Genomic DNA, 25,006 nt, shown 5'->3' with positions numbered 1-25,006 from the left:
AATTGCACCAAAAACCATAAGATACCTAGGAATAAACCTAACTAAAGAGGTAAAAGATCTACACTCTGAAAACCATAGAACACTTAGGAAGGAAATTGAGGATGACACAAAGAAATGGAAAAATGTTCCATACTTATAGACTGGAAGAACAAATATTGTTAAAATGTCTATACCACCCAAAGCAATCTACATTTAATTCAATCCCTATCAAAATACCACCAGCATTTTTCACAGAGCTAGAACAAACAATCCTAAAATTTGTATGGAACCACAAAAGACCCTGAATAGCCAAAGCACTCTTGAAAAACAAAGTGGGAGCATCACAATTCTGAACTTCATTATATTACAAAGTTGTTGTCCTTTTTAACTTTTTAATCCTATTGGTCAAATATTTCCCTTCCCTGTATTTAGATTCTCATTTTCTTAATTAACTAATTTCTGTTCTCCACATGAGATAGAGGATTAAGTCTTCTTATATTACTTTGTGGTCTGAGAATGCTTTGATTGGAAAATGTAGATCATGATACCAGATATTTTCTTGAACATATACTTCCAGGGAAATATTATTGAACATTAATTTTAAAAGACAGATTTCAGAGTAGATATCAAATCTGGAGGCTATTTTATTGGCAAGTCCTCTGCGTTTAAAGGTTGTATTAATATATGTGCTCGTATTAAGTAGGCTAGTGGACCACAAAGAAGCCATACATATCTTTAGATAGGTCTGCAGAAGAAGTGTTACCCTTTGTGCTTAAGTTTATAGCCTTCTAGAGTATAATGATTGCTTAAGAGTAGTCTAATCATAGCAGCATAACAGAAGAGATTAAAACAAAGGAGCCCTGTATAAACAGTGCAGCAACAAATTTTTCAAACATACTCCCGAAATTAAATTTAGAAGAGTGATTTTTCTAGATAGAGTAGCTTAAGTTTTGGGAAAAGCTCATTGTAGAGTCTGGCATTGTGAGATATCTATAAGCATTTCTGCCCTCAAGTGATCTTTAGAGTTTTCGTGAATCTCCTTCAGGCCCAACAAAGGGAGTAAGTGAATATTGATGAATACCTACATGTTTTGACCTGGCAGGCTCTAGAGATAATCTCTGTGTTTAGTTTAATGTTAAGGTAAACTTGGCATTCTACTTTTTTCTTTTCTTTTCTTTCTTTCTTTTTTTTTTTTTTTTTTTACTGTTTTTCTGACCCTGGAGCAATGCTTGTTGACAAAACAGATCTTTGGTCCATTCCTTATAATTTATAGGGGCCTTTATGAATAGTCTTGAAATGATGGGGAGCCATTTTTATGTTCCTTTTGGATACCCCATAACTGACTAAAGTTACTTATTTTTTTTATTTAGTCATTCAGTAAATATTTTTTTAACAGATTTCATTTATTTGAGGGAGTGTATATGCAGAGACCAGCAAACACCAGCAGGGTTAGGGGCAGAGGCGGAGGGAGGAGAAACAGACTCCCCACTGAGCAGAGCCTGCCAGGGCCTAGATCGCAAGACTCTGGGATCATGACCTGAGCTGAAGGCAGATGCTTAACTGAGCCACCTAGGCACCCTTTCAGTAAATATTTTTTAATAATTAAATGAAAATAAATCTTTTCTTGTCTACTTAGGAATTTTACTCTCTAGTCATATCTTTAAGATTTTATCAGTCTAAACAGAGAGAGATTTTGCTACATATTTTCTCACCTTGACATGCTTTTTTTCTCCTTACAATATATGGCATCACTGGGCACCTGGGTGGCTCAGTCGCTAAGTGTCTGCCTTCGGCTCAGGTCATGCCAGGGTCCTGGGATCGAGCCCTGCATCAGGCTTCCTGCTTAGCAGGAGGCCTGCTTCTCTTTCTCCCACTCCCCCTGCTTGTGTTCCCTCTTCTTTATCTCTCTGTGTTGAATAAATAAAATCTTTAATCTTATCTATCTTCTATCTATATATTTTATATGGATATATTAGATAGATATATATAATAGATATATATATTGTGTATATATATATATAATAGATATATTATCACTTATTTTTTTTTAATTTATTCATTGTTTTTAGTAACTTCTTCTTGGGTTACTTTCATAACCCAAGGTGGGGCTCAAACTCTAGTCCTGAGATCAAGAATTGCTTGCTCTTCTGACTTAGCCAATCAGGTGCCCCTCATCTTTATTTTGTGCCTAATCCTACATATTTGTCACTTTTTATGTTATGCCAAATTTTACATCTTTATGCTTTTTAGTATTTCTCTTAACTACTTTTTTTCTCATTCTATGGCTATAGGTTTTGCCTAGATTATAGTATTGTATGCCTTGTGTCTTGAACAAATGTTTGAGAACTTCTTTCTTATTCCTTTATGAATGTTCTCCATATTTATAAAGGATGTATGTACAGTATTAGGATATTTATAGTAGTGAATTTAGATGGAGAGAATTTTGAAAATTGTCTAGTCTAGCTTTATTCTTCATGAGTGAGAATAATGATGCTTTGAGAAGTAAGCACAGTTTTTCTCATGTCCCCATGTGTACATCGTTTTCCACTTTGCACTTTGGGGGTTTACTTGATTTGGACAGTATCTTGGCAAAGATGTTTCAGAAGGCTGACAGATTGAAGATTTAGATGGTAGAAAATAATTCGTGGTTCCAATGTTTGACAATTCTAGAAAGACTGAGAGGCAGCAGGAATTATTTCTAAAGGTAGGGCAAGTGTGCTTGAGAGTAATAGCAATAAAGGGGAAGACCTTGGAAAGGGATGGCAACAATGGAGGCAGGAGAACCTGAGACCAGGGGATAAATTGTCCTTATGTGTCTATTTGTTTAACTGTCTGGATTCCTTATACATGTTTTCTATTTCAGGTTACCCTCTTAGAAGGAAGGGCCTGAGTCCCATTCATGGGCCTAATAGTATGCTAGACATAAATAATAGGGGCTCGGGGAAATGATTTTAATGTGATGATGAGCAAGAAAACATAAACCTCTTTTTTGAACACTATTGTGTGCCATGCTCTTTCATGTAAATTATTTCAAAGACAAGATGTAATCAGCTCAAACATTCAAAAATCCAATTTTCATTCTGTTACTTCATTGATTTCAAGTATCTCCACCAGAAGGCTAGCAACAAAGGAAAGGCTGCGGAGTTCATGTTATTCAGAAATTGCTGTAGTAGAGCTGGGGTCTGGATGGAAGTAAATTCAAAGGAGTCCCCGTGGATTCCCTTTACACATATTGCTGTGTGATCTTGTAAGATAAATGTTGTACTCTCTTTGGAGGCATAAGCAAGAGTCACAGAAAAATTCAGGGCAAACATCTCTATGCACAGAGTAACATGAGAAATAGAGTTGTCATTTTAAAATAAGTTTTAATGTTGTTCTTGTTTAATCGGCGTTTTTAAATTTCCCCCCTGTCCTCCTGTCAGAAGTCACCTCTTTTTGATAATATTGAGTTGGAATACTTCTCAGAGTTAAACATTAAAGATACAGATTTTTTTGGTCAGTATTTTTTAACACTTGTAATTCCTTTTGGACTAAGAATAGTTGTAGTTTCTTTTATGTTAATGCCATCTTTTTATTCTAGTCTGGTTATTTATATGCTACTGAGGAATGCGGATATCAGTACCAAGGAAAAGAATAAAATTAATTACCTATGTGTATATATGAAATATTTAAGAGAGATATAGATTGTTTATTTCATTGACAGGATTTAAATAAAAATATGAAAAAGATTCAAATCAAAATAAATTATTTGTGTCTATTTTGATGAGAAATGAAACTGTGTTTTAAAAGTCGGATATTTTTCTGTCCTGGATTACAATTCGAAACTTATATTCTATGTTGGACTTTCCATATTTAAGATACATCTGATGATTGGGAACATTTTTGATATAAAAATCTGGTTCATATTTTATCACAAAGGTATGCAAGATTGCCTTATGAGAGGTTAATTTTTTTAAAAAGCCAAATATAGATTATCCCTGAAGATAACAGCACACCTCTGGAAGAAATCTGGTTTTGGTAGACGACAGCTGTAGGCACATATTTTCTTATTCTTATAGGCATTTTCTTTTCATTTTTGTATTTCAGAGTAAGTGAGGAAAAGGAAGTGACAGAAGAACGATTCCGAGCCGAGCAGGAATCATTTGAGAAGAAGATCAGGCAGTTGGAAGAACAGAATGATCTGATCATCAAAGAAAGGGAAGATATCCTTTTTGAAAGTCCTCTTTTTTAATGTGCAGGAAATTTGACTCTTTCATGAAGAAAATGTAAGCTCCAGAGAAATAATTGTTCTAATTTATAACAGGGAATAAATCTGCATGGGCTGCCATTTTTAGGCAATCAAAACGACACTTAACAGCATGTGCTGTTGCTTCCTTTGTGCTTGATACGGCCACCCAGCTGTTCTGCCGCTGCTGTTATGCTGCAGAGCACATATTTGTCAACTAAAAAAGACAATAAGAAATTTGGGCATTAAAATGTAGTGTTGGAACTTTACTGAATTCTGTTGCACTGCTCTAACTGAGCCTGAAACCTCTTTGTATTTGGCATTCTTTCTAGCTAAAGCTTTGACAGCCCTAAGGAATTCTACTCTGAAATCATAAAAATTAAAAAAAAAAAATATCGTAATTTGTAGATGTCATAATTGGTAAGTGTTTACATTGCAGCATAATACACGAAAATTCTCATGGAGGAGGAGACTATTGGGTTTAAGAACTAGAAAGAGAGGTGTATGTGTGAGTGTGTGTGTGTGTATGTAATATATATTGCACTATTTGTAAGAAAGTAAAATAAAAGCTGGTATTTTAACTTAAGAATTATATGTTAAGGTATATGCAAGTTAAAAAATAAGCATATTTCTGAAGTTTCTTTTGGCTGGGCTACTTATCTTTGGATGTTTTTTCAGTGGTATTGATATAAAAGAGAAGTGACTATCCTTAAAGTTAGGGTGATAGTATAGTATATGAAACTTGAAACTAGTATATGAATACTTGAAGGAACCTGTGCCCATATTGGCAATATCATTATTAACTTCATCCCTAATAATTATTTCAAAAGCTCTTAAAATTAGTGTTAAAATTACCATACATGGACAATAACTCTACCTTTGTGAATACCAGGGAAATAGAAACGTAAAGGTATAAATAATTCACTTGGGAAAAAACATTTAAAAAATGTAAATGTAGGGGCACCTGTGTGGCTCAGTGGGTTAAGGCCTCTGCCTTCGGCTCAGGTCAAGATCCCAGCGTCCTGGGATCGAGCCCCCACATGGGGGCTCCTCTGCTCAGCAAGGAGCCTGCTTTCTCCTCTCTCTCTACCGGCCTCTCCACCTACTTGTAATCTCTGTCTGTCAAATAAATAAATAAAATCTTAAAAAAAAATGTAAATGTAAAAAATGAGTTCTGAATTTCTTTGTTTTATCAAAAAGTGGGAATACACAATTGGAAATTAATGTGATCAAAATTTTCGGATTCGATTCGCTGAGCAGGACATTTACAAAGTTTATTTGCCTACAATTCTAAAGGTGTACTTTCTCAATTATTTCTTTTCTATAACTTCTAGCATTTGAGTAATTATCTTGGATCTTCTCTTTTCTTTGCCTTCATTGACTTTATTGTACTAGGCTGTCAGCTCTCAGATTAGACCCGCTTTTGTGATTTTCTTCCTGCTACTTTCCTCTCTCTGGGTTAAAGTAGTGCTGTTTAGTCAGAACTCACAACAAACTGCTCAGCCACTTTGGTCCTTCACTTGTCACAAGGAATAGTGACTTGGACTTCCAAGAAAAGGTAGATTAGGAATATTTTTATTTGTAACAAAAATTCTCATTTTACAGCATCTTCTTTTTTAAGATTTTGTTTATTTATTTGACAGAGAGTGTGCGAGAACACAAGCAGGGGGATCAATACAGGGAGAGGGAGAAGCAGGCTCCCTGTCAAGCAAGGAGCCCAATGCGGGGCTGGATCCCAGGACTCTGGGATCATGACCTGAGCCGAAGGCAGACACAACCATCTGAGCCACCCAGTTGCCCCCTATGTAAAAACTCTGGAGATAAGTGGCCTCTGGTACTGTTTCAGTGGCTTAAAGTTTTCAGCACTGGATCTCCACAGTTCTCTTAGCAGGTTCTAATGGTTGCAGAATGGTTGCTCTAATTCCAGATATCATCTTTGCCCTAGGGCAGGGAGAAGGCGGAGGAAGGAGTTCTGGCAGTTGTGACTCAGTCTCCTTTTTTAAAAAAAAAATGTGAAATTTTTCTCAGGGCAGTCCCCACCCTGCTCCTCCCCACCCCGCCCCCAACCTCCAGCAGTCTTTCATGAGATATTTATTATCCAGAACTTTATTACATGGCCATGCTAAACTGCAAGAAGGGCTGATAAAGTGGGCATTTTCCTTTATAGTCTGGTAACAGAAGTAGGGGAAATAGAAGCCTCTTTCTATAAAAGGGAGAGGAGGTAATGATGCCTTGGCCTTCCTGAGACCAAAAAAAAAAAAAAAAAAAAAAAAATTAGTATTATGTCCACTGGAATTAGCATAAAGTGGGAAATAAGGTGAGAAACAGAGATGTAGACAAGTTTGAAATCCTGGCCAAAATTAAGGCCTTATTTATTTGGTAGTGTGCTTAACCAAGATGTGTAGCTATTTTAGCACTCTGGTCAAGAGTCGGGTTTAGTGCTGAAGTGTAAATTCAGCATGGCTATGAATGGTTTCCTCTAGTAGTTTAAGTAGTAAGATACCCCAGGTGATTGTAGTAGCCCAATTATTCATTTCTCCAATCACTTAGCTCAGGGATCAGCAAGCTACTACCAGGGTCCAAATCCAGGAGGGTGCCTGCTAAATCTAGCCGTTCATTCCTGTGTTACCTGCTGCTGCTTTTGCATTGTGGCTGCTGGCTGAGTAGTTGCAGCAAAGACCCCCGTGGCCTGCCCTGCCTAAAGTACTTCTTCTGGCTCTACAGAAGTTTACTGACCCCTGATCTGTCTTATATGCTAAAAACAAAAGGAAAAGGCATGTCAGTAAAGTTGAAGACTTAGACATATGTCACAGTTGGAAGTATTTTACATATGATATGAAAGGATTTGAATTGAACATTTATTATCATTGTGAATGAAGATTGGTGTGAGACCATTATCAAAAATTGAAATTGAAAAATTGAAGGTTTTTTTGAATCACCAAATGATAGGTGGTTTTTGTGGAACGGTGGAAGAAGGGAGAGAGGAAGATTTAAAAAAAGATTTAAAAAACAGTGACACCCATGGTTTTTATTCCAAGTAGATTGTTCAGGTACAAATCTCCTTTACTAGCATAAACCTGTCAAAGGTTAATATAGACGATTTTACAGTACATAAAACCCTATAAAACTTAGGAACATAAAACAAGGTTATAATTTAAAACAATATAATTTTAACTACAGATACATTTGCCTATCATACATGAGTGAGTCAGACTCTTTCATATACATGAAATCAGATAATATTAGGTCATTTTACAATCTGTTTCTGTGTGAGGAACTGTATGAATTCAGATTTTTGGAATTTTAAAGACGTGTTATACTAAATTTAAGGTTTTTTGTTTTAAAAGTTCTGATAACTTGGCTTATGGCACCATACGAACACAGACCAGTCCCTTGGTGAAAAAGAGAAAAGATATTTTATGTGTTTGCATTTGGACCCGGCTTTTGAAGATTTGTTCTTAACAGTGAATAGAGAATTTATTACTAAAACATAAAAATTCTTGTAATTTTCAGTCTTTGAACAAAGCTTATTTCCTGAGAACTTAACTCTGTGAATAAATATGCCATTCACCAAGTCAAGCAGTCTGATGAACCTAGTAGATTTTTGCCTACCTAAATGAGTATGAAAGGAGAGATAAATCTGAAACTTAGAGAGAAATATATCCAATTGGAATTGTTCTGAAGCATATTAACAGGTAATAGTTTAAGACACAGAAAAATGTAGTCATTAGAAAAGTTGATTAATATTTGAGCTAATTGTATTTTCAGAGCATATGTCTCAGGTCAGGATGATACCAAAGCTTACAGAAGGAAAGTAAAGTCTGATGTTTGCTATTTTAACTGGCAGAACAAGGGGAGTGATAGAGAAGTACAGTGGCTTTAGAGACAAAATCCTGTTTTAGTGCTGGTAAACTATCTAACCTTGAAAAGCTAGTGTCTAACTTTGAAAAATTAATGAACTTAGTTCTGAGTCTCTGTTTTCTTCTACAATATGTGGATAACTAATAATGCCTTCTCATTTCTTTGTCTTTCTTCACTGGGGCTCTGATGGCTTTCATCGGGTTATACAAGTACCTAGGCAGTTTCGAGACCTACTGGGAGAGTGAAAGTGATCTGCTCTGTGCTTTATCTTCTAATTTCTGTGTGAGACGTAATTTCTCTTTACTGCTTACGCCTATTGGTTCCTCACTGAGAGGAAACCAGGTCTGACTCTCCTCTCCCAGAAACTGGACTGACAGAGATTTTAAGCTGACAGGGGACTTCTTAGGAAAACTATTAAAAACCACAAAAAAACTGACAAGGCAAGCAGTCTAGAACTCTGCCCACCTAGATATATCTCAAGGCCTTCATATGATAAATGTAATGCAGTAGCTAACATTCATAGTGATAATTCTGAGGCTTTGAAATAACGTTAAATTTTTATCCCCTGTTACTTCTTAGTACTTCTGGTACTTCTTTTATTTTAGTAAGACATCTTATATTTGTATATTAGTTTTCTATTTACAGAGCATTTTCACGTGTACTTTTTATTTTTTATTTTACTACTTTCTTTAAAGATTTTATTTGTTTGAGGCGGGGAAAGGGGAGGGAGAGGGACAAGGAGACTCTGTGTTCCATGTAGAGCCTGAGGCAGGGCTCAAGATCACCACTCAGAGATCATGACCTGAGCGAAATCAAGAGTTGGATGTTCAACCCACTGAGCTAGCCAGATGCCCCTCACATGTACTTTCTAATCTTCACAATAACACACTTAAGTGAGGCAGATACTCTTATTCTTATTTTATAGGTAAAGATACAGGTCTGGAGAGGTGACTGAAACAACCCATTGTATTTCAGAATGAAAGCTTTTGACTCCAAGTGGCTTTTCATTATACCGAATTATCTCTGCATAGCCTTACTTTTGCAACTTGCTTTATAGTTAAAGCACAATCTAATGAAAATTGCTTATATTAATATAGTGCTTTTAAAAAATTTTTTGGTGCCTAACCTAAGTTATCCAGAAATCTACGCATGTAGAATGTTCCTTAGGTTTTCTTTTTGGCTTTTTCATTCGGCCACCGAGCCTTTATCATTTCCCTCTGAAATCCTCAGCCCGTTGTTTTTTGCTGTTTCCTTGAGCATGTCCATGCATTCTGCCATTACACTTGTGGTATCCTTTGGTCACTGTCTCATTCTCCGCTGTCCTTAACCCACTTCTTTTCATCACTGCTGTCAGGTTAATTTTTCTTAAGGACTATTTTTGTTACATCACTTGGCTTTTTAATCCCTTGCTGTGGCTTCTTATGGCCCAAAGTATCAAATGGATATTCTTAATTTTGATGTTTAAACGCTCAGTTACTGATATCACATAACATATGTGACCTTAATTTTTATGCCTCCCTGGTGTGGTCCCTACATATGAGGTACAAAAGATTCATTAGTTTTTCCTGCTTATTACAGTTTATTTCTATTTCTTTGTCATTGCTCCTTTTATTAATTTTCTAATTTTCTTCTTTAGTACCTCTTTAAGACATGTTCTCTGATAATTTTTTTTTATAGAACTTGGCTTTTAGAATTCTTCAAGAATTTATACCTATACTTACTACCCTAACTTGTGTTTCTAATGGTTCTTTAAGCAACTGCGGTGTTCTTGCAACAGTATTGGATTTTTAATAAGTAAGCTTATATCAGAGTCTTGGATCAGCTACTCTATACCATTGTGGCATTATACAAGTCATTGAATGTAGGAGCATTTCACTGGTATGTTAGGGGAATAAACCAGTTTGCAATGGCTTTGAATCTAAGACTCAAATATGAATATGGGTGAAAAAGTAAAAGCTGTGAAGAAAAGGAGATGCTGTCTAGCCAAAGAGGTATCAATATTTGAAGGAATTTTTTTAGTTTGTTTTAAGGCTGGAAGAGAGTTTTTAACATATTTATATGATGTCAGAACAAATGTGCCAGCCAATGATTAAAATTTGCTTTCTATCTTACAGTACTTTTTCTGATTTTCAGTCCTTCTGTGAAAATCAAACAAATCTTAAATACTGATAAATTTACCCATCTGCTAAATTTACATGCTTTGGAGTATTGAGATATGCAGTTGTGCTTTTCAATCTGTTTGCCCTCTACTCTGGGTTTAGCAAGATTCATTTGTTTGTTTACGTATGCGTTTGTTATTTTAGTATTTGCGGTGGACTGAATTGGGTCCCTCCAACATTCCTATGTTTAAAGTCCCCTCAATGTGACTGTGTCTGGAGAGAGTTCTTTAGGAGGTTACTTAAGGTTAAATGAGGTCATAAGGGTCAGGCCCTAATCCAGTAGGACTGTGGCCTTGTAAGAAGAGGAGGTGAGATCTCTCTCTCTCCATCCTTCTTTGCCTCCCCCCTCCCAGCCTTGCACCTTAGGAGGACACATCGAGGTGGCCAGGAAGAGAGCTCTCACTGGAAACCAAACCCTGCAGGACCTTGTTGTTGGACTTGCCAGGCTCTAGAACTGTGAGAAAATGAAGTTCTGTTGTTTAAACCCCTTAGTCTGTGGTATTTTGTCATGGCAGCCTGAGCAGAATTAGACAATATTTAATATGTACTTAGTTCTTTGGTATTTTTATTCTTTATTCTAAGTATAAGGTGAAAAGGCATTACAGTGTACCTATACAAGGGTAGTATTTCTAAACATTATTGTTTTTTCAGATATTAATTCTAATCATTTTCCTTTATTTTTAATTCTCCTATTTGGGCATTAATGCACTTTGAATAATTATTTTTAAAATATGATTTTGTATTATTTTATGAGATTTGCTTTTAGGGATTTCTCCACCTTAATGTCTGAGATCCTTTTAATATCTGTGGTTTGTACCCATTTTATATTAAAACAAACAGCTTTACTTCCCCAGTTTGATCTTGATAGTGTTTTTATTTCTTTGACTTTTTGAAGGCTCCAGATGTGGAGGCTTAGCACCCCCAGAGTGTTGCTTTATAGTGAGTAACACTGGGATTTTTAAAAAAAATTTATTTTGTACAACTCTTTAATTAAAAAAGTTTTTTTCAGTGATAGTTCTGCACTGACCAAATAGTACTAAATCTGCTTAACATCCGTGTAAAACATCATTTTAACATTTTAAAATTACTTTGGAAAGTTTCAGTAGTTCTTGCATGAAGAATGAGACCTTTAGTAAGTCAGTCTCATAATAATTATTGTTCAGGAGAGTTCATTATTTTGTTTAGTCTTTTACATTACTGATCTTTAAAGGGCTATTCTGACATAATCTCTTCAGCTAAATCCATTTGCCATACCACAGCTTGTAATTGCCTTAGATTTGAAGAATGTAGTTGATGACTTTATTTTTAAGCAGTAGCAAACTTGTCTTGTTCTTAACTTTAGTATGGCCTAGTCATTTAAACATTTGTGAATGTCTAAATGATTCAGGTGGTAATATCCTCACTTCAGTGAGAAACTTACACAATAACATTTCCTTTTTTATTTTCATAGTTATACCCAAGATTCTGGATTTCCAAGCTCTACATTTTCAGAAATAGTAATTATTGTATAGTTATATGATGATCAGAAGTTAACTGAAATCTGAAATAGTTTTCCCTAGTGATAGATGGTAAGGATTGATGCCTTTTATTAATACAGAAATCCCAATCTATTGAGCTGCTTTCTTAAATCCTGAAGAAAATCCTTTGTGTCAATACCATCTTAAGCAGTCCTTGAATTTCTAAATAAACGTAGCCTAGAAAATCCAAATATCTAAAGATAATATTTGTTGTGTTCCTGTTGGTCAGTTTTCAACTAGTTGTTAGGATGTGTGTGTTTTTATTTTGGGGACATACTTAGAAGACCTTTTTCCGCACAAAAACTGATAAACACAGGAGAAACAGCAAGAGGCAAAAGAGTAAATAGGAGACGAAACCAACGGAAAAGAAGGTTAGGAATACTAATTGCCCTAGTGAGAAATTTGCACTAGACGAAGTTTGACGATAGAGAAGAGAGGCTATATGCTATGGTGACAAAACAGCTGCTAGTCTAATGCAGGAAAAAGTTGCCAGATGCCTCTGTCTCAAGATGATACCCCCAAGGCATCAGTGTTAAAAGCACAAGGATGAGTTAAGCAGTCTAGAGGCTAAGGAAATGAGAGGAAGTTTTAGTTTGAAGGTAAGTGTGATCATTGAGCAGTGTCATAGCATTTATATCTTCTTATAGTATTATGTAGTTATTTGAAACAGCAGAGAAGTGTTTTATGCTGCTAAGGCAGCTTTTTGATCCTTAAAAATTGTATGAAAAGTCCTTTTTGTAAACTTTCAGTTAATCAGAGACCAGAAGTCTCAAATATGGACTTATCTCAGTGTGTATATCAAGAACACTCTAGCACCGGAATCATAAAACTTGAAATCTTGACTTAATTTTGCATTAAACTAGGTGTTTGACCTTGGATAAACCTCGGTGAGTCTTAATTTCAACATGTTAATAATCTCACCACATAAGGTGATCAAATGAGCTAAAATATGCAGATTTTTCAAAACGGTAAATGTTCTATAAAAATTTAAGATTTACAAAATTGCCCTGAAAAAGTTCACAACATACAAAATAGACATAAAGGCATAGTTGATAAATCTTGCAAATATTTTACTTCAGATGCTATATTTGAAGATTTTTCTTTTCCTTTTAGAGTCCACATGTAGAGTTCTGTTGTCCAGAGAATAACTAGATACCTAATTTTAAAAGGGACTATATATTTTTTTGAAGCAAAATGTTTTGTGTATATGAGGGAACAGTCTTTAAAAATTTTAAAGCATTTTTAAGAAAGCTAATTGCCAAGAGAAATCAGTCAGGAATTGCTAAGGAATCTCCACGGCAGAGAAGAGATCTCAAGGGAAATAACGCAGAAACAAAGCTGAAAAGGCTAAGAGTGGGTGGAGCATACTTAAAGTTATTTTATGAATCTGTATCAGGAGTAAACTTTTTTTGTGTGTAACAAGAATGTCAAAGTAACAGTAATCAAAACAAGATATATACTTGTTTTCCATGTAAAAGAACATGTGAGTTTTGGCAGTTTCAGGCAGGTACACTGACTCCATAGGTTTTAGGGAGCCACACTTTTTTAACTTGGCATTCCAAGCGTCAGCACTCATGCTCATTTTAGTCAGCAGGAGGGAGTCTGCTAATTTTGAAAAGTTGGTTCAATTTAGTTTTAATTTCAATTTGTAATTGTTGAATTTAGAAATATAATTGATTTTTGTGTATTGATTCTATCTTTTGACCTTGCTAAATTGTCAGTTGTTAATTTTAACAGTTTTACAGATTCCTTAGGATTTTATAATCAATTATGGCATCTGTAAATAAAACCATTTTTAGTTCTTTCTCATCTTTATGCCTTTTATTTCTTTTTTTTTGCTTTATTGCAGTACCTCCAGTTAGGTATTGAATAGAAGTGATGACTGAGAACATCCTTGCCCTGTTTTCTTAGGGGGAACGATGTATTTCATCGTTAAGATTAATATTAGCTATGGGTTTTTTATAGGTGCCTTTTATCCCACTGAGGAATTTTTGTTTTCTTTCTAGTTTGCTAAGAGGTTGTTTTTTTTTTTAATTTTTTAAGTTGTAAATGGGTGTTGATTATTCATAGCACTTGACAGTCTATTATCTACTTATTTATTGTCTGTTTCCCTCCTGGGACATCTTTTCTGTCTTGTACACTGTTATACACAGAGAATCTAGTGTAGTGCCTAGTACTCAGTATGTACTCAAAAAATAATGGTTACATGAATGAATTGTAATGCCCAAGTCATTCTGCCAGACTCCTGGGGGGAAAACTTACACTTCATTGCTGGGGTTGCAAGATCATAGCAGTCTACCATCACCTGGTGATACTATATCTAAATTGTAGTAAAAGCTTCTTGGGAGATGAATAAACATATGAGAGCTAAAACTGCAAATGTTTGGACTGCTATGACTGTTAGACTTTTGAAATAAACATGTACTCTTGAAATATAACAAGTCTGCGTCTGAGATTTAGCAAATGTTTTCACATTTAGTAGGTACTGAGGTGTTTTGTGTTTTTCTGAATGCTAGAAAACAGTGAAGGATCACTTTAATTACATATGTTAAACAGAATAAATTGTGAAAGTTGACACAAGTAGAGTGAGAGCAAAGGCATTTCTGTTTGCATTCCTGCCCTGTCAGCATTTCCTTACTCCTAGGTGTTAGCTAAACTTGAATTTTTAACTACAAGGCTTTTCTAGCTCCCTAATTTCTTGTACTAAATATTTAATGTATCACAGGAAAGTCCATCTTGTGGCCAAAAAGGGAATTTTAGGTTTGTTCTTAAAAGTCCAATACCTTATTTCCACAGAATTCACTGAGACATAAATGTAGAACTGAATGTAGACCTCATTTATCCGTTAGATCAGGGAACATCTTTGAATGAAACCATTTATCTTCTGTACTGGTATAACTGCCTCTGTGTATTTTCATTTCTTCGCCTCCCTTTAAAAAAAAGGACCAGGTGCCAAAATTCAAATATTAAACATTTCTTATTGATGTTAAATGGTCAATCTTGTAAAATATTGATATTTTTACATAAAGGTCAGCCCTTTTGATGATCAAAATACCCTGGGGTAATGATATTGGGAGTACTGTTTCAGTAATAAAGATTATAGTGTGGATAAGTTCCCTACAAGGCCCCATGATGGTAATACCCCTAGATTTTGTCTTTAAAGAAAACTGCTGAGAGGCAATAATTTTTTTTGTATGTGTCCCATTTTCATTAATGCATGGTAATTGATGGAGTTGCAGTGACTTGTAGCAGTAATGAGTTCTAAACATAATAATGCACTCTTTTCTAATAAGTGAGCACTGCTGGGGTTTAAAAGCATACTAAATCAGTTGCTTTAGTATGAATTTATTAGTTTTTTTCAGCATTAGCTTTAATAGTAGTTATTTACATAAGCGTACATCCCATTAACCGCCATCAGGGCTGGAAAACATGCTGAACTGTTCATATTTTCATATAATTATTGAACATAATGGTTTCATTTGCATTTCTAAACAGTGATGTTTCTGTCAGCCTTGGAAATAGTGTCTTTACGCAGTCCCTATTTCACATCCACTTATTTGACATCGTTAAATTTTATGCTAATGTGCTTCCCTAGAATATCATCAGTAGGACAGATGCTTGTGCTTTAATATACAAATCAGGGATGCTTTTCCATCCCCCAAATGGCGAAGGAAATTAAAAAAAAAAAAATCTGCACTTTTAGATAAAGAGTCTGTCTCCATTTAAATAGGTTTATGAAATAAAACTTTCAGGATTAAATGTTATCATCTGGTTTTCTCTTCAAAATGCTTCGTTCATTACAAATAGTTGTCTACCTGACTAGGGTTAGTTTGTTGTCTTGACTGAGGAGGTGAGTCTTAGTAAAGATCTTGTTCGTTATGAATATTTAGAATTCTGCTTCTTCAGGGTTGATGTGTTGATGCACATTTTTCAGTGCCTTTGAATATATCAGACCACAGTGTTAGTTCTGAAAGTATTCTCTGTAATTTTGTTCCTTTTGTTTCTTACGCTAAATTTGTAATACCTCATGGTGGAAACTTATGTTAATGCTCTTGGCATCTAAGCTCTTTGTATGCATTTAGGAGATGTTCAATATGAAAAAAAATGAGTCACTTGGTAGGGGAAGGGTGCAGGATGGGAGGCCAAGATCATGTCAGTGAGATAACAATTAATATGGCAGGACAGGTTTTATGAAAGAACTCCTTGCCTTTTGGACTGTGTACGATCAGATTTTGGTTTTACGCCGTTTGTGGATGCTTTTGTGAATGTTGTCAAGTGGATGGCTGGAAAATTTTAAATCAGAGCAGTACACTGAAGGATTGTCTTGAGAGTAGATTCAGGTCTTTTTGGTTCCCATTCTGAAGGTATTGCCACTTCTTGATCTTTTGAAGACCCTTTTTTTTCTTATGTTCTGACAGCTCATGGCATCATTTCACTGTTGACTCTTAGTGGACCTGCTATACCAGAGCTGACTTTGCAAAGTTCAAAGCGCAAGGTTGGCAATCTGGCAAGATAGGGTAAACAAGCAGCTCTAAGAGGATTCTTGCCCCAGATTACTTGCTAAAAATATATTAGAACTGATACAGCATAAAACCGATATAGCATAAAAAGATTATTTGCATAGAAATGTTGTTTGGCCTAACAGGTCAAGAGGCAAGTGAAATTTTTGCGAGGATTTCTGTTCTTTAGGGAATTGTCAGTGAAAAAATGTGGTAAGGATTGTGAAGAAACTACAGTAGAGGTGCAGTTTCATAACTATTCGTTTTACCCCAACTTTCATGAATTTTCCATATCATCTCTTACATAGTCTGCAATTAGGACTTCTCACAGTGATAGAATCTTCAACTATCATATTGAAAACATTAGTCATGGGACCCGTGGATGGCGCAGTTGGTTAAGCGTTCAATGTGACTTCATCTGACTCTTGATTTCAGCTGAGATCATGATCTTGGGGTGGTGAGATCAAGCCTCACACTGGGCTCTGTGCTCAGCACGGAGTCTGCTAAAATTTCTCTCTTCCCCTTCCTCTGCTCCTCCTCCCTCTCTCTCTCTCTCTCTCTCAAATAAATAAATAAATCTTTGAAAAGGAAACATAGGTCATACCCTTCTATCAAGGGCAAATGTAGCCTACATTGTTGATCGACAGACATAGGTGCATTTTTTTTTATTCTGAAAATCTAGCCTCACTTCTCAGCAAGGCAATATTTTCAACCATTTATAAAACTATTTATGATTACATTCTTCAGTGACAAAGTTTTTTGGTTGGGTGCAGTTTGCCACAAAACTAGAAATACACTCCCTGTTGCTAAAACATACCATTTTGCTTTTCCTCCTCATCCACATTTGTACCTTTTCTGGGAAGAGGCTTAATATTGAAATGAAAGTTTCATCTGCTTGTTCAGTTTTAAAGTGCCATGATACTTAGTTTGACAAGTAGTAGAACTTTTACTAACCTTAAGACAGGAAAAGAAGTGTGAGTTAAGTGCCATGTGATTGGTTTCCAAGCCCTGACTTAGGATAAAATAATTCTAAATTTTGTTTTGGGGCAGTTTCTTTGTAGATTTCTTGTAAAGTTAAAAATTCAAAAAAAAAAAATCAGATATTTCCCATAAAGTGCCAAGTGGGTGGGAGGACATTACATGTTTGTTTATACTTATTTTCTTTTTTAAAGCTGGGGCAACACAACTACCACTTCCCTTTTAGAGATGATGAAGGTACTTAGAAATAAACTTCAAGCACTGTGAGTTGCCTGAGCACCACTGTTCTGCTAAGCTGCCAGGACTCTTTGGTATTCACTGTGTTATACCTGTTCAAGGACACTTTAATTTAGGGAATTTGATTTTTCACTGCATAGATTTTCTTCATTTTTTCATCATTTACTAGGACAGTACTTACTCTTAGAATTTTCTGGCCTCTGGAGATACTACAAATACTACAAATACATATCTGTTAATCTTTCCTCAACTCTATGACTAGTGCTAGTATTTGAGGAAATAGAGCCACGAGAATACTTGATAATTAATGCTTATTCAATTACAAATTTTTAACCAACTTTTTCCTGGTTTTAAAGACAATACATGTACATTATAGAATATTTTGGGGGCACCTGGATGGTCAGTGGGTTAAAGCCTCTGCCTTTAGCTCAGGTAATGACCCCAGGGTCCTGGGATCGAGCCCTGCATCCGGCTCTCTGCTCGGCGGGGAGCCTGCCTCCTCCTCTCTCTCTCTCTGCCTGCCTCTCTAACTACTTGTGATTTCTGTCTGTCAAATAAATAAATAAAATCTTTTTTTTTAAAGAATATTTTGGAATAATACAGAATATCGCTTCCTTCTTGAGATTGTCAGTTTATGTCCCATTCCTCTTTCCCCAGCTCATTTGTCATCGAGGAGCTACCTGAATACAAGTAGGTCTAATATGACATTTGACGTCACTATGGATATTACAGTTTTTCAGCTCTCTCTCCTTTAATTTTGTGTCAGTTAATTATGCTTTATTCGGTTAAAATATTAAACATCTTTTTTAAACACAATAGAATAGTCAGCCAAAAGATGGTTAATGGTATCTATTTACAGTAATAATTGGAAGTTCAGTTGTCTAGTGGTATTTGCGACAGTTCTCTCCCTCAGTTTTGTGGTTATGCTTAGGTCTTTCCATTGAGGAAGGGGAGGGAGGACTCAAATAAATAGACATCTGAAATTGATGTGATTTTAGGGGAAATGTTGGGAAAAGAAAATTTCCATGGAGCCCAGTTAGTGTTTTGAACACCTACCTATGCTTTACTAAGCCTGGTATTTTGATAGCTCTGGGATGTGTGTGTATAACTGTACCTTTGAATCTTTTTCAGAGTTCCATCTCTGAAAAATGAAAATAATTATGGTATTATTTATATATTATATATTATAATATATAATATTATATAATATATAGTATAATATAAATAATATATTTTTATATATAGATATGTAATATATAAAATATTTATATAGAATTATAAGTAAAATATATCAAATATATATACATATGTAATTCAAAACAAGAGTTGTTTTGAAGATTAAATGAAATAATGCATATTGTATGCTTTGTACCATAACTAACCACATTAGAATCACTGAAAAATATGTTACATTTTTATCTGTCACTGATTTTCTACAAGTGGGCAAAACTAATGTGACCCTAGCTTCCTTTATTCACTTTCCCTCCCATCTTCTAGCCTTGCTACTTCAAAGGCAACACCCAGGGACTTGTTAGAAATGCAGAGTCTTTGGCCTCATGCCAGACTTTATTTTTTCAGAATCTGCACTTTAACATTATAGCACTGTTTTTACTCATTCCTTGCAGCAAGGAGTGTTCTGTGTAAGAGAGGTGGGCAGTGGAGCTTTTACTCTCTTGTCTAAGTTCTCACTTCCCAGGACATAGCTTCGGATAGGATGGAATCACTGTGTGTAGGAGTGTATTCTGCGAATATGTATTTACTGCTGTAAGGTGGATTTTCCTACACATGTCAAATGTGTGATGCAAAGCTTCTATATGCATATTGGTTTTTCATCTGCTTATTCTATCAGTTATTGAGAAAAGGAAATTGAAATCCCTGAGTATAATTGTGGATCTATCTCTCCTTGCAATTCTATTCATTTTGTTTCCTGTATTTGGAAGATCTGTTTTTAAGTGCATAGAAGTTTGAGATTCTTATCTCTTTTTGATGAATTGACCCCTTTATCATAATAAAATGATTTTTTTTAATCCTCATTAGTTTGTTCCAAACTCTGCTTTGCCTAATATTTATTGAGCAACTCCAATTTCTTTTGATTAGTGTTAGCATGGTATATGTTTCTGTCTTTTAACTTTTAACCTATTTGTTTCTTTATATTCAAAGCACATTTCTTGTAGCCAGCAAGTAGGTAAGTCCTACTTTTTTATCCAACTTAATATCCGCATCTTTTCCCTGGGGTATTTTTTTTTTAAATTTTATTTATTTATTTGAGAGAGAAAGAGAGCATGAGCAAGGGTGGAGCAGTGGAGGGAGATGGAGAAGCAGACTTCCTGCTGAGCAGGGAGCCCGACATGGGGCTCAATAAGCTGAAGGCAGATGCTTAACCGACTGACCACCAGGTGCCCCTTCTTGGGGTATTTAGTTTACATTTTGTGTGATTCTTGATACAGTTATGTGTGAGTTTGTCATTTTGCAGTTTGTCCCATTTGCTCCTCTTTTCCTTTTTTCTGCCTTCTTTTGGATTACTTGAATCTTTAAAAAAATTTATTTTATCTCTTTTGTTGGCTTATTAGGCTATCACTCCATTCTTTTTGGTATTTGATGGTTGCTACAAGGTGTATATATTCATCTTTAATAACAGTCACCTTCCAGTGATGGTTATACCACTTCAGCTACCTTACCATAATATAGTATCATTTCTTTCTAACATTTGTGCTATTGTCAAGATACAGCTTAATTTTTTCCCCCACACCTTACTATTTATGTTAAATAATCAATTATCTTTAAGGAGATTTAAATAACAAGAAAAATATCTTATATATTCACCAGGTATTTACGACTTTTAGTGCTCTCCATGAAGTCTGTATTTCTGTTACTACTTCCTTCTGCCTGACAGACTTCCATTAACAGGTGTTGTTATGAATTCTTTGTTTTTGCATTTAGGAAAAAGTCTGTATTTTGCCTTCATTTTTTCAGATTTATTCTGCTCAGTAATTTACAAATGTTGCTCTACTGTCGCCACACTGTCATTTCTACCAGTGAGCATTGGTTGCTGTTTGTCTTACTACCTTACTTTTCACCTCTAGGCACAGCTCATTCACTATCTCATATCTGCAACATCTCATTATTGCTAATAAGTACTCATCTCTGTTTTTGCAGGGCTCGATATACTCCGTTACTTTTTATCGGTTAATAGTACTCTGTTCTATAGATGTACCACAGTTTGTTCATCTCGTTTATTAAATGATACCTTGGTTGCAATTATGAAAAAAGCTACTATAGATATTCACATGAAAGTGTTTGTATGGACATAAATTTCAAATCAGTTTGGTAAATACCCAGGAGAATGTTTGCAGGGTTGTATGGTAAAACTGTTTGGATTTGTAAGGAACTGCCAAATGCTTTCCCAGAGTGGCTGCATGATTCTACATTCCCACCAGCAGTGAACGAGAGTCCCTCTTGCTCTGCATTCTCACTCACAGTAACCACTGTGAGTGGTTTCAATTTTTTGGATTTTAGCCATTCTAATAGGTGTGCGGTGATAGCTTATTGTGGTTTTTAATTTGCCTTTCCCTAATGACATTTGATTTTGGTCATGTTTACATATGCTAATTGGCCACCTGTCTTATGTTCTTTGATGAAATATCTGTTCATATCTTTTGCCTGTTTTTTAAATTGGATTGTTTGTTTTCTTATTGTTGAGTTTTAAAAATTTTATATAAATTCTGGATACCAGTCCTTTATCAGATACATGATTTGCAAATATTTTCTCCCAGTCCAGTCTGTGGCTGTCTTTTCATTCCCTTAATAGTGTCTTTTGAATTATGGAAAAATTGTGTCTTTTTAATTATGGAAAAATCCATTGTTAAGAATTTTTTTTCTTTCATGGTTCATGCTGTTGATGCATCTAGAAATTTATCATCAAATTCATGGTTATGCATATTTTCTCCTATGTTTTCTTTGAAAAGTTTTGTCACTGTGCTTTACAGGTAGGTTTGTAATCCCTTTTGAATTAACATTTAAGGCTTAAAGTCTATCTTGGTTCAGTTTTGGATTTTGTCTTTTTTTTTTGGCATATGGATGTTCACTTGTTTCGGTACCATTTTTTGAGAAAGCTGTCTTTTTACTACTGAGTTGTCTTTGCCCCTTTGTTAAAAATTTATTGACTCTGTATCAGTCTGTTTTTAGGCTCTCTTTCTGTCCTTTTGATTTATGGGTCTGTTCTTTCCCAATTCACACTGTTTTGATTACTCTAGCTTTACAATAAGCATTAAAATCCTATAACATGAGTCCTTCAACTTTGTTCTTTTTCAGAATTATTTTGGTCATTCTAGTTCCCTTTTTTCCTTATCAGTTTAGGATCACCTTGTTGATACCTACCAAAAAGCTTACTGGGATTTTGATGGGATTGTGTTGAATGTATATATCAGACTGGAAAGAATATGCACCTTAACAATGTCGAATCTTCCCACTTATGAACATGGCACATCTCTCAATTCATTTAGATCTTTTTTTAATGAGTGTTTTGTAGTTTTCACCTATAGATCTTGTACATGTTCTGTTAGATTTTACCTAAGTAATTTTTTGGTACTAATTAATGCATATTAACTTTTTTTTTTAAATAGATTTTATTTATTTATTTGACAGAGCACAAGTAGGGAGAGCAGCAGAGGGAGAGGGAGAAACAGGCTCTCTGATGAGCAGGGAGCCCGATGTGGGGCTCAATCCCAGGACCCTGGGATCATGACCCAAGCCAAAGGCAGATGCTTAACTGACTAAGCCACCTAGTGCCCCGACTGAGCTACCTCTAATTTGTATTAACTTTTAAAATATTTTCAGATTTTAATTTTTCATTGCTAGTATAAAGGAATGCATTCAACTTCAGTATGTTGATCTTGTGTCCTGTAACTACTAAACTTACTAGTTTTATGACGGTTTTTTTGTAGATTCTTTGGAATTTTTTTAAAAGATTGTATTTATTTACTTGAGAAAGAGAAAGAAAGGGAGAGAGCATGAGCAAGGGAGAGGGGCAGAGGGAGAGGGAGAAGCAGACTCCCCGCTGAGCCTGATGCAGAACTGGATCCTTAGGACCCTGGAATCATGACCTGAGCTGAAGGCAAGTACTTAAACCAACTAAGCCACCCAGGTGCCCTGAATTAGTTTTCGTGAATTATGTTCATTTTAACTAATTTGAAATAAAATCAGCAAACTTCTTTCCTCCTCTTTGGAATATACTTAAAAAGGAATGTGTAAAACATGGTTCTTCCCTCCTTATGGAGAAATTGCTGTTTGTCATTTTTTGAGCTTGATAGCTTGATAGCTCACTTAAGAAAGACAGTTGTTCTTAAGACAGCAAAGTAACTTATTTTCATTTATTTTATCAATTTGCAGACAATTTGTCTGGAATCCATAAAGTTGCTTTTTTTTTATAGCTAATTCTGACCATATGTTTGCAGACTTAGGAGACTGTGTTAAGTGTTAATATATTTACATGGGATCACAAGACAGAATTTTCAGTTATATGAATCTAGAATGTGCATTAATTATTTATATATTTTAAAAATTCCCAATTATTTATAATAATTTACCACATGTAAATGGAGCAGCTTTCCCCTTTTTCATTTTTTTTTCTTTCTCTTTCCTTTTTTTTTTTTCTTCTTTTTTTGAAGTAGGATCCATGCCTAGGGTGGAGCCCAACATAGGGTTTGAATGCACAACCTTGAGATGAAGATCTGAGCTGAAATTAAGAGTGAAACGCTTAACTGACTGAGCCACCCAGGCACCCCCTCCCCCTTTTTATAATATACAATACTACGAAATGAACTTTATTGCAAGGGCAAGTTCAAGAAAGTATCCCTATTTCTAAGACCAAATTGAAGTATGCTTTATTATCTACCTAGGCTTACTTAGTAGAATTGATCCAGAGTTTGTTTGTGTGGTAGATTTGGCCCCAGTTCTATACCCATTCCTAAATTCACTTTCCATGTGACTTTATAGTTACTTATGTTTCCTTTCCTATTGACTTGGGCTATAATCATATTATTTTGATCAAACAGAATGAGGCAGAAGTTAAAGATATATGCCATTTCAAACCCAGTCATTGAAGAAAAAGGCCTTCAGTGTTTCCTCTTGTCTTACTCATTGTGGTTATTGTTGTGAGTAACATGCTCAGGAGGATGAAAAATCTTTGGAACCAGTCCATGCTTTATTGCCCAGAGTGAATATGTCACATCATCAGCACTCCAGAAGCTTCCCCTTCTGGCTCCTTCCAGTCACTACAGTCTTCCAGTCACAAGTGGTGGCTTTTGTGAACCATGGGTTACTTTTTACCCTCTTGCCTTGCACATCCCCAGTTGTTAGGCAGAAATCCTGAGGGAAAATCAGCAATGTGTTTGAAGTTCCCCAAATCTACCAAAAGCTCTTTTGGTTTTGTACTCTTATATTCAAAAAACACTTCATGTAACAGTTTAGTTTTTTAAAAAAATTTCTAGAATCAATTTACAGAGTAATTCCTAAGATCTTGGCATTTTTAGCCTGTTATTCTACATCCTTCATGACCATATTATAATGAGGAATTAGAATTGTGGCTGTGAATCCTTGTTAGCCATTAAGTAGTTACGACATTCTTCTTTCAGAATTCTTAGCTTACCAAGGCAGGAGAGAATACTTGGACTTTCTATTAAAAGTGGTAATGTGTGTTTAAACCAAAAATGGCTTTGGTCATTTATCAATTGGAATTCCCATTTTCTCTTTAACTCTCTATTACTTCATTGTGACCTTGTACAAAGGCATTACATGTATTTTATCTACTTTTAAAAATTGCTTTATTTTCTTGGAAAGCAAGCCATCTGCACTTAAAGCATCTCAGCAAGAAACACAGACCCAAAGAAAGAAATTCCACACAGCTGTATAATATAGTGGTTGAAAAAAATATAAGACCTATTTGGATTCAGTACAAGGATATGTTCCATTTAAGTTGCATGAATTTGGTCGAATTATTTTTTAAGCCTCGTACTCCCTCTATGTAATGTGTGTGTGTATATGTATAACAGATTCTATCTCATGATTATTGAGAAGGTGGTATATGATGAAAAGACATACATAACCTTAACATAGTGTTTGGTGCATAGTAAACACAAAGAGCTCCTCGATGGTGTTATTGTTATTGGTAATTACTACTACTGTTGTTCGATATTTCACTGGAAATAGGAAGATCTAAGCAATTTTTCAAGGCCTTATTAAAAACATTCTTCTTCCTATGCTTTAGGCATTGTAGGCTTTAATATGCTATAGATTACTATTAAGACCTTGAGACACTTTTTCCCTCCAAATCTTTTAATCTTTTAGTTAAATGTATCTGTTTATATGAATTTTTCAAAATAGTCATATTCATTTTCTATAGCTGCTATAACATTATCATGGACTTAGTGATGTAACACAACACAGATTTATTATCTTACAGTTCTGGAGGTCAGTTTAAAAATCAGTCTCAGTGCTGATTACAGTGTCAACACTGCTGCAATTCTTCCAGAGGCTCTAGGAGAGAATCTTTTC

General features: G+C 35.2%; 1 protein-coding gene across 2 annotated transcripts in view; it reads left to right on the top strand.

Moving 5' to 3' along the window:
- Positions 1-25,006, top strand: part of KIAA1328 (KIAA1328 ortholog) — a 311,457-nt gene that overhangs the window by 39,839 nt on the left and 246,612 nt on the right. For both annotated transcript variants that reach the window (XM_032859574.1, XM_032859572.1), the window contains exon 5: positions 4,066-4,181. In XM_032859574.1, the coding sequence (XP_032715465.1) occupies positions 4,066-4,181 (116 nt within the window). The remainder of the gene's footprint in view (positions 1-4,065; positions 4,182-25,006) is intronic.

The sequence above is a fragment of the Lontra canadensis genome, unplaced genomic scaffold (genome assembly GCF_010015895.1).
Source record: "Lontra canadensis isolate GAN:19392208 unplaced genomic scaffold, GSC_riverotter_1.0 scaffold17, whole genome shotgun sequence".
Classification (NCBI taxonomy): Eukaryota; Metazoa; Chordata; class Mammalia; order Carnivora; family Mustelidae; genus Lontra; species Lontra canadensis.
The sequence above is the reverse complement of the archived record's forward strand: the minus strand, read 5'-3'. Positions and strand labels throughout refer to the sequence as shown.